This window comes from Leucoraja erinacea, unplaced genomic scaffold (genome assembly GCF_028641065.1).
Source record: "Leucoraja erinacea ecotype New England unplaced genomic scaffold, Leri_hhj_1 Leri_1411S, whole genome shotgun sequence".
NCBI lineage: Eukaryota > Metazoa > Chordata > Chondrichthyes > Rajiformes > Rajidae > Leucoraja > Leucoraja erinaceus.
The window spans coordinates 25,001-34,691 of record NW_026575684.1 but is presented as its reverse complement, the minus strand read 5'-3'; the positions used below and the strand labels follow the sequence as shown (position 1 = coordinate 34,691).

Below are 9,691 nucleotides of genomic sequence, written 5' to 3'. Positions count from 1 at the left end.
CTGTGTGTCTGTGTGTCTGTGTCTCTGTGTCTGTGTGGCTGTGTGTCTGTGTGTGTGGCTCTGTGTGTGTCTCTGTGTATGTCTGTGGGTCTGTGTGTGTGTCTCTGACTGTGTGTCTATCTCTGTGCTTCTGGTGTGTGTCTGTGTGACTGTGTGTGTGTCTGTGTGTGTCTCTGTGCTTCTGTGTGTGTCTGTGTCTCTCTGTGACTCTGAGTGTGTCTGTGGGTGGTCAGTGCGTGGGGGGGGGGGTGGGTTGGGGGAGGTGTGGGGGGTGGAGAGTGGGCTCCATCGACCCCCTCACACAGTCTCTCCGCTCGGTCCCCAGAGCCTGCAACAGATCTGCCGTCTGTACGGCCCCCAGAAAAGCACCGAGGCCCAGCGGCCGTGTAACCTCGCCAAGAACCGCTCACCCCACATCCTGCCAGGTAAATAACCTCCCCCTCCCAGCACCCCATCCCAGCCCCCCCACCCCATCCCAGCAACCCCATCCCCCCACCCCATCCCCCACCCCATCCCAGCCCCCCCCTCACCCCCCTCCCCCCACCCCATCCCAGCCCCCCCCCATCAACCCCCTCCCCCCCCCCATCCCCCCACCCCATCCCAGCACCCCCTTCCCAGCACCCCCCCCCACCCCCCTCCCAGCCCCCCTCCCCCCACCACCCCCCCTCCCAGCACCCCCTCCCCCCCATCACCCCATTCCCTCACCCCCCCATCACCCCCCCCCATCACCCCCTCCCATCACCCCCCCCATCACCCCTCCCCCAGCACCCCATCCCAGCACCCCACCCTCACCCACCCCTCACCCTCCCCCTCAACCTCCATCTGACGGTGTGTATTCCCAGCGGAACGGGTACGTCCCAGTCTGGTGTCGGTGAAGAACCGGGACGGCAGCGCGGGATACATCAACGCCATCTACACTGAGGTAACTACACCCCTACACCCCCACCCCCCCGCAACACTGAATGTAAGGAGGGGTGTGGGTGTGTGGTGTGTGTGTGTGATCGTGGGTGTGTGTGTGTGTGTGTGGGTGTGTGTGTGTGTGTGTGTGTGTGTGTGTGTGTGTGTGTGTGTGTGTGTGTGTGCGCGTGCGTGTGTGTGTGTGTGTGTGTGCGTGTGTGTGTGTGTGTGTGTGTGTGGGTGTGCGTGTGTGTGTGTGTGTGTGTGTGTGCAGGGTGATGATGCCAGTGCTGTCTCTGTCTGCAGTGTCACGGGGTGAGAGACGGTTTCATCCTGACCCAGCTGCCACTGCCCCACACACTGCCCGACTTCTGGGCTCTGCTCTACGACCACAACTGTATGACCGTGGTCAGCATGAACCCCCCACACCAGCTCGACCAGGTCAGTCTACCCCCCCTCCCCGACCTCCGACCCCTCCCCCTTCCCCCTCCCCCCTCCCCTCCCCCTCCCCTCCCCCTCCCCGCCCCTTCCCCCTCCCCCTCCCCGCCCCCTCCCCCTCCCCCCCTTCCCCCCTACCCCTCCTGACCTCTCCCCCATCCCCTCCCCTCCCCTCGTCCGACAAACTCCTCCTCTCCTCCCCTCTCCACTCCCTTCCCCCCAACTAACCCCCCCTCCTATCCCCCCTGTGTCTCTGTGTCTCCCCTGTCTCTGTGTCTCCCCTGTCTCTGTGTCTCCCTTGACTCTGTGCCTCCCCCTGTCTCTGTGTCTCTGTTTCTCCCCCTGATTGTGTGTCTCTGTGTCTCCCCCCTGTCTCTGTGTCTCTGTGTCTCCCCTTGTCTCTGTGTCTCTGTGTCTCTGTGTCTCTGTGTCTCTCTCTGTGTCTCTGTGTCTCTGTGTCTCTGTGTCTCTGTGTCTCTGTCTCTCTGTGTCTCTGTGTCTCTGTGTCTCTGTGTCTCTGTGTCTCTGTCTCTCTGTGTCTCTGTGTCTCTGTGTCTCTGTGTCTCTCTGTCTGTGTCTCTGTGTCTCTGTGTCTCTGTGTCTCTGTGTCTCTGTGTCTCTGTGTCTCTTTGTCTCTGTGTCTCTGTGTCTCCCCTTGTCTCTGTGTCTCTGTGTCTCCCCCTGACTGTGTGTCTCCCCAGAGCTACGTGAGCCTGTGCGGGACGGAGGGTTGGGGTCAGTATGGGCCGTTCCAGGTGAAGGAGCGGTCAGTGTCTGTGTCGGCCGACATCACCGAGCGCTCCTCATCTTCCCCGCCGGCACGGCCAGGTGGGTCCCAACGTGGAACGGTGTAAAGGTGGAACCTGGAACGGGGGAACGGGGGAACGGGGGAACTGGGGGAACGGGGGTAACGTCTCTGGGGGGAACGGGGAACGGGGGAACGGGGGAACGGGGAACTGGGGGAACGGGGGAACGGGGGAACTGGGGAACTGGGGAACTGTGGGATGGTGTGGGAACGGGGGAACGGGGGAACTGTGGAATGGGGAACTGGGGAACGGGGGTCTGTGGGGGGGGTAATGGGGGAACGGGGGATCGGGGGAACGGGGGATCGGGGGAATGGGGGAACGGGGGAACGGGGTAATGGGGGAACGGGGTAACACTGGGATCGGGGTAACGGGGGGAACGGGGGAACGGGGGAATGGGGGAACGGGGGAACGGGGGTCGGGGGAACGGGGAACGTGGGGAACTGGGGAACCTGGGGAACTGTGGGAACCTGTCTCTGGGGAAACGGGTTCTCTGGGGGAACTGGGGGAACGGGGGGAACTCTGTGGGAACTGTCTCTGTGGGGGAACGGGGGAACTGGGGGGGAACTGTCACCCCCTGTGAACGTCCCCCTGGGAACGGGGAATGGGGGAACGGGGGACTGTCCACTGGAACGGGGGAGGGGGGAACGGTGTAACTCCCCCGGGGGACTGGGGTCTCTGGGAACGGGGGGTCCCCGGGGGAACGGGGGAACCCCCTGTCGGGTGAACGGGGTAATGTGGGAACGGTGGAACGGGGAACGGGGAACGGGGGAACGTTGGGGGGGGAACGGGGGGAATGTGTCACTGGGGTAACGTGGGGAACGGGGGAACGGGGGAACTGGGGGAACTGGGTCTCCCGGGTCGGGGGAACTGGGGACGGGGGAACTGGGTAATGTTTGGAACGGGGAACTGGGGGAACTCTGGGAAACGGGGGAACGGTCTCTGTGGGAAACGGGGGAACGGGGGAACGGGGTTGGGGGAACGGGTCCTCTGTGGGTAACTGTGGGGGGGGGAACGGGGTAACTGGGGAACTGGGGAATGGTGGGAACGGGGAACGGGGGAACGGGGGAAATGGGGGAACGGGCTGGGAACGGGGTGAACGGGGGAACGGGGTCTCGGTGGAACGGGGTAAACTGGGGAAGCCGGTCTCTGTGTCTGAACTGTCTCTGTGGGTCCTCCCCGGGGATCGGGGGGAACCTGGTATGGAATGTGGGGAACGGGGGAACTGGGAAACTGTGGTCTCCCTGGGAACGGGGAACCTGGGAACGGGGAACTCGGGGAATGTGTGAACGGGGAAACGGGGGGGAACGGGGTCTGAGGAACTGGGGAACGGGGGAATGTAATGTGAACGGGGGAACGGGGGAACGGGGGTAACGTGGGAACGGGAAAAAATGGGGGACTGGGTGAACGGGGGAACGGGTAATGTGGGAACGGGGGAACGGGGGAACGGGTGGTAATGTGGGAACGGGGGAACGGGGGAACGGGGGAACGGGGGAACGGGGGAACGGGGGAACGGGGGAACGGGGTAATTTGGAACGGGGGGAACGGGGGAACGGGGTAACGTGGAACGGGGGAACGGGGGAACGGGGGAAACGGGGGAACGGGGTAACGTGGGGAACGGGGGACGTGGGACGGGGGAACGGGTAACGGGGGAACTGGGGAACGGGGGAACGGGGGACCGGGGGAACGTGGGAACGGGGGAACGGGGAAACGGGGAAACGAACCAAAACGGGGAACGGGGGAACGGGGAACGGGGGAACGGGGTAACGGGGGGAACGGGGAAACGGGGGAACGGGAAACGTGGGAACGGGGGAAACGGGTGGGAACGGGGGAACGGGAACGGGGGAACGGGGAACGTGGGAACGGGGAACGGGGACGTGGGAACGGGGAAAGGACGGGAACGGGGAACGGGGAAACGGGGGAACGGGGGAACGGGGGAACGGGGGAACGGGGGAACGGGGGACGGGGGAACGGGGGAACGGGGAACGGGGAACGGGGGAACGGGGGAACGGGGAACGGGGGAACGGGGGAACGGGGGAACGTGGGGGGGAACTGGGGAACGGGGGAACGGGGGAACGGGGGAACGGGGGAACGGGTAACGGGGGAACGGGGAACGGGGGAACGGGGGGGAACGGGGGAACGGGGAACGGGGAACTGGGAACGTGGCGTGGGGAACCGGGGGAACGGGGAATGTGGGAACGGGGAACGGGGGAACGGGGTAACGGGGGAACGGGGAACGGGGTAATGTGGGAAACGGGGAACGGGGGATCGGGGGGAACGGGGGATGGGGAAACGGGGGAACGGGGTAACGGAACACGGGGAACATGGGAAACGGGTAAACGGGGGTCAGGTGGGGAACGGGGGAACGTGGTAACGGGGGACAAACGGAGAAACGGGGAACTGGGAAACGGGGGGGGAACGTGGGGAACGGGGGAACGGGGGAACGGGGGAACGGGGGGAACGGGGGAAACGGGGGAACGGGGAACCGAACCCGAACGGGGGAACGTGGGGGAACGGGGGGGGGAACGGGGGAACGGGGGAACGGGGGAACGGGGGGAACGGGGGGAACTGGGTACTGGGGGAACGGGGGAACGGGGGGGAACCGGGGGAACCGGGGGAAACGGGGGAACGGGGGAACGTGGGGTGGGGGACTACAGGGACAGTTGTGTGTGGGTGGGTGGAACCGGGGGAACTGTGTGATGGTTGCGGTGAACCCCGAACGGGAACCCCGGTGCCAGGTGGGAATGGGGGAAAACGGGGAATGGGGTACACGGTGTCAACGGTGAACGGGGGGTGAACTGGTCACTGGTGTGTTGGTTTATGTGAACCGAACCAACCGTGAACGGGGAAACGGGGGAAACGGGTGAACTGGGGAACGGGTGGTGAATGTGGGAACCCCTGAGCGTGCGTGTAATGTGGGACCGGCCCTCAACGGGTGACCCCCTGGGGCCTCAATGTGCACTGTTTCCTCAACCCCGCCCCTCAACCCTGACGGGTGGAACCCCCAACCCTGTGAACGGGGAACGGGGACCCTGGGAACTGGGGAACGGGTAAATGTGGGAACGGGGGACCCTGTGGGGGGCATGCCGGAAAACGAACCCCCCGACCCTCAACCCCTGACCGGGGGTGAACGTGGGAACGGGGTAAAGGTGAGTGCGGGTGTGGGGTGACGGGGTGTGTGGGAACCCCTGAACTGGGGATACGTGGTAATGTGGGAACGGGGGAACGGGGTGAGTGTGGAACCCCGGGTAAATGGGTGTGAATAACGGGTGGGTGCGTGTGGGGTGGGGTGTTTGGGTGGGGGTGAACGGGGTGTGTGGGGGAATGCGGGGGAACTAGTGGGGTGAGTGGGTGGAGTGGGGGGGACGGTGTGGTAAAAACTGGGTGTTTCGGTGAAACGGGGGAAATGTGGGGAACTGTGATGCACCGCGTGGGAACTGTTGAAAGGGGAATGGGGTAAGGTGAACTGTGGGAACGTGGGTACGGGTGTGTGGTAATGTGGGAACGGTTGGGAACGGGGTGGGGAGAACGGGCTGTGTGGGAACGTGTGGGTGTAATGTGGGTGAACGGGGGAACGTGGTGGAACCGGGGGTTGTGGTGTGTGAGTGGTAAGGGGTGTGAACGGTGTGTGAATACAGTGTAACGGGGGAAGTGGGGGCAGTGGTGACTGGGGGCTATGGGATGTAACGTTGTGTGAATACAGGGTACAGTAGTGTGGGGTGCAGCCAAGTGTGATCTGTGTCAGGGATGGGATCGGACAGGGCCTGCGGTGGGTCGGTGTGTTCAGGGGATGAGATGGGTGTTTGCGTGGGATCAGGGGTCATGGATGGGATGTGTGGTACATGAATGAGGTCTGGGGTGGGGTCAGGGATGAGATGGGGGTGTGTGGGATGGAATGAGGGTCAGGGTCAGGATGTGGGATGTGGTGAGGGTGTGGTGGCCAATGTGTGTTGTGTTGCAGAGCTCTGAGCGGGAGGTGAAGGTACTGCAGCTGGACAACTGGCCAATGGAGGAGCCAGTCCCTGCATCCCCACGGACAATCCTCAGCCTGGACCAGCGGGTGCAGACGTGGCAGCAACAGCACAAACACACACCCATCGTCATCACCTGCTGGTGAGGCCCCCAACCCTGACCCCCGACCCTCAACCCCTCACCCCGTGTGGGTGTGTGTGTGTGTGGGTGTGTGAGGATGTGTGACAGTGTGTGTGTGGGTGGGTGCGGGTGTGTGAGGATGTGTGAGAGTGTGTGTGGGTGCGTGTGAGGGTGTGAGTGTGGGTGTGGGTTTGTGCAGGTGTGTGCAGGTGTGTGCGAGTGTGTGTGGTGCTTGCGGGTGTGGGTGTGTGCGGGTGAGTGAGGGTGTGTGCGGTTGTGTGGGTGTATGTGTGACGGTGTGTGCGGGTGCGTACGTATATGTGTGGGTGTTTGCGGGTGTCTGATGGTGTGCGGGTGCGTGAGGGTGTGTATGGGTGCGTGCGTGTATGTGCATGGGTGTGAGGTTGTGTGTGGGTGTGTGTGGGTGGGTGGGTGTGGGGGTGGGTGTGTGGGTGTGTGTGTGTGTGTGTGTGTGGGGGAGTGTGGATGTGTGGGTGTTGGGTGTGTCCGGGGTGTGGGTGTGTGCAGGGTGTGTGTGGTGGTGCGGGTGGTTGTGGTGTGTGGGTTGTTTGGTTGTGTTGTGTTTTGGTGGTGTGTGTGTGTGTGTTTTGGTGTGTGTGGGTGTGTGTGTGTGTGTGTGTTTGTGTGGGTGTGTGTGGTGGTGTTTGTTTGGGTGCGGGTGTGTGGGTGTGTGCGGGTGTGTGTGTGTGGGGTGTGGGTGTGTGGGTGTGTGTGTGTGTGTGTGTGTGTGTGTGTGTGGGTGTGTGGGTGTGTGTGGGTGTGTGGGTGTGTGTGTGTGTGTGTGTGTGTGTGTGTGTGTGTGTGTGTGTGTGTGGGTGTGTGTGGGTGTGTGTGTGTGTGTGTGTGTGTGTGTGGGTGTGTGGGTGAGTGTGTGTGTGGTGGGCGGTTTTGTGGTTGTGTGGTGTGTGTGTGGGTGTGTTGTGGGTGTGTGTGGGTGTGTGTGTTGTGATGAGGGTGTGTGTGGGTGTGTGTGTGTGTGTGTGGGGTGTGTGTGGTGTTGGTGTGTGGTGGTTGGGGTGTGTGGGTGTGTGTTGGTGTGGGGTGTGTGTGGGGTGTGTGGGTGTGTGTGTGTGTGTGTGTGTGGGTGTGTGTGGTGTGTGTGTGTGTGTGTGTGTGGGTGTGTGTGTGTGTGGGTGTGTGTGTGTGGGTGTGCGGGGGTGTGTGGTATGTGTGGTGGGTGTGTGGTTGGTGTGACGGTGGTGTGTGTGTGTGGGTGTGTGTTGTGGTGTTTGTGTGTGTGACATGGGTGTGTGTGGTGTGTGTGCGGTGTGTGTGTGTGTGTGTGTGTGTGTGTGTGGTGTGGTGTGGGGTGTGTGTGGTGGGTGTGTGGGGTGTTGTGTGTGAGTGTGGGTTGCGGTGTGGGTGTGGTGTGTGCGTGGGGTGAGTCCAGGTGTGGGGTGTGTGGTGTGTTGGTGGTGTGACGGTGTGTGCGGTGTGTGTGCGGGTGTTGGGGTGTGACGGGTGTGTGGTGGGTGTGATGGCTGTGTGTTCGGTGTGTGTGGGTGTGTGTGTGGTTGTGACGTGTGTGTGTGGTTGTGGTTTGGTGTGACGGTGTGTGTGGGTGTGCGGTGTGTGTCGGGTGTGGGTGGGTGTGCGCTGGGTGTGTGCGGTGTGGTGCGGGTGTGTGTGGGTGTGTGTGTGGGTAGGGTGGTGTGGGTGTGTGTGGGTGGGGGTGTGGGTGTGGGTGTGTGTGGGGGTGTGTGCGTGTGTGTGTGGGTGTGTGTGGGTGTGACGGTGTGTGGGTGTTGTGTGTGTGGGTGTGTGACGTGTGTGTGGGTGTGATGGTGTGTGTGATGTGGTTGTGACGGTGTGTGTGTGGGTTGTGACGGTGTGTGGGGGGTGACGGTTGTGTGGCGTGTGTGTGGTGTGACGGTGTGTGCGGGGGTGTGAGGGTGTGTGACGCGGGTGTGTGCGGTGTGTGCGGTGTGTGTGGGTGTGGTGATAACACGTGTGACGGGGTGTGCGGGGTGTGTGGGGTGTTGACGGTTGATGGTGTGGGTGTGCAGGGTGTGTGCGGGTGGATGGGGTGGGTGGGGTTGTGGGGACGTGTGGAGGGTGTGTGGGTGTGTGCGGCGGTCGTGGTGCGGGTGTGACGTGGGTGAGGTGCGGTGTGCGGTTCGACTGTGTGTACGGTGTGTGTGGGTGTTGATGGAGTGATGGGTGTGTCGGTGTGTGCGATGTAGTGTGGGTGTGTGCTGTGTGTGGGTGCGGGGTGTTGCGGTGTGTGCGGCATTGTGACGTGGTGTGTGTGCGCCCGTGTGAACGGTGGGTGCGGGTGTTTGTGGCGGCGTGGGTGTGTGTGGGTGGTGTGTGTGTGTGGGGGACTGTGCGTGTTGTGTGTTGTGTGCGTGTGGCGTGTGGGATGTGCGTGTGGGTTCGGGTGTGCGGTGTAGTGTGGTGTGTGGCGGGTGTTTACGTTGTGTGGGCTGTGGACGGGTGTGTTTGGTGTGTGATCGGTGTGTGCGGTGTGACTGTGTGTGCGAGGGGTGTGACGGTGTGTGGGTGTGTGCGAGGTGGGTGTGTTGTGACGGTGTGTGCGGGTGTGACGGAGTGTGCGGTGTGACGGGTGTGATGGTGCGTGTGGGGTGTGACTGTGGTGTGTGGGGGTGACGGTGTGTGCGGGTGTGTGTACGGTGTGTGTGGGTGGGTGTGGTGTGGGTGGGTGTGACGGTGTGTGCGGGTGTGACGGTGGGTTGGGGGTGTGACGTGTGTGGACGGTGTGACGGTGTGTGTGGTGGGTGTGACGGTGGGGTGCGTGGTGTGACGTTGTGTGCGGGGTGTTGACGGTGTGTGTGTGCGGGGGTGTGGGCGGTGGTGTGCGGGTGGTGTGGGTGTGTGTGGGTGTGGGTTATGTGTGTGTGTGGGTGTGAGGTGTGTGGTGTGGTGACAGGTGTATGCGGGGGTGTGTGGTGTGTGCGGGTGTGTGACGGGTGTGTGACGGTGTGGGCGTGTGGGTGGTGTGTGTGTGACGGTGTGTGCGGTGTGTGACGGGTGTGTGCGTGGGGTGGGTGTGTGGACGGTGTGTGGGTGACGGTGTGTGACGGTGGGTGTGGGTGTGTTGTGCGTTGACGGTGTGTGTGTGTGGGACGGTGTGTGCGGGTGTGACGGTGTGTGGGTGTGTGTGTGACGGTGTGTGTTGGAGGTGACGGTGTGTGCGGGTGTGACGGTGTGTGGGGTGTGTGCGGGGTTGTTGTGTGTGTGGGTTTGCGGGTGTGTGTGTGGGTGGGGGGGTGTGACGGTGTGGTTCGGGGGTGTGACGGGTGTGTGCGGTGTGAACGGTGTGTGTGGGGGTGACGGTGTGGTGTGGGTGACGGTACTGTGTGCGGGGTGTGACGGTGTTGTGGGTGTGGTGGTGTGTCGGTGGGTGACGGTTTGTGTGGGTGTGTGACGGTGTGCGGGGGTGACGAGTGTGTGTGGCGTGTGTGCGTGTGTGGGGTGTG

At 63.0% G+C, this 9,691-nt stretch overlaps 1 protein-coding gene across 1 annotated transcript in view; it reads left to right on the top strand.

Moving 5' to 3' along the window:
* Window positions 1-325: 325 nt before the first annotated feature.
* The window catches only part of LOC129715799 (receptor-type tyrosine-protein phosphatase mu-like), a gene marked incomplete at its 5' end in the record, with an annotated part of 28,302 nt that continues 18,936 nt past the window's right edge, over window positions 326-9,691 (top strand). The window contains 8 exon segments of the mRNA XM_055665670.1: window positions 326-425; window positions 843-922; window positions 1,204-1,338; window positions 2,037-2,183; window positions 3,281-3,338; window positions 3,341-3,423; window positions 4,711-4,776; window positions 6,100-6,251. Coding sequence (XP_055521645.1) covers window positions 326-425; window positions 843-922; window positions 1,204-1,338; window positions 2,037-2,183; window positions 3,281-3,338; window positions 3,341-3,423; window positions 4,711-4,776; window positions 6,100-6,251 — 821 coding nt within the window.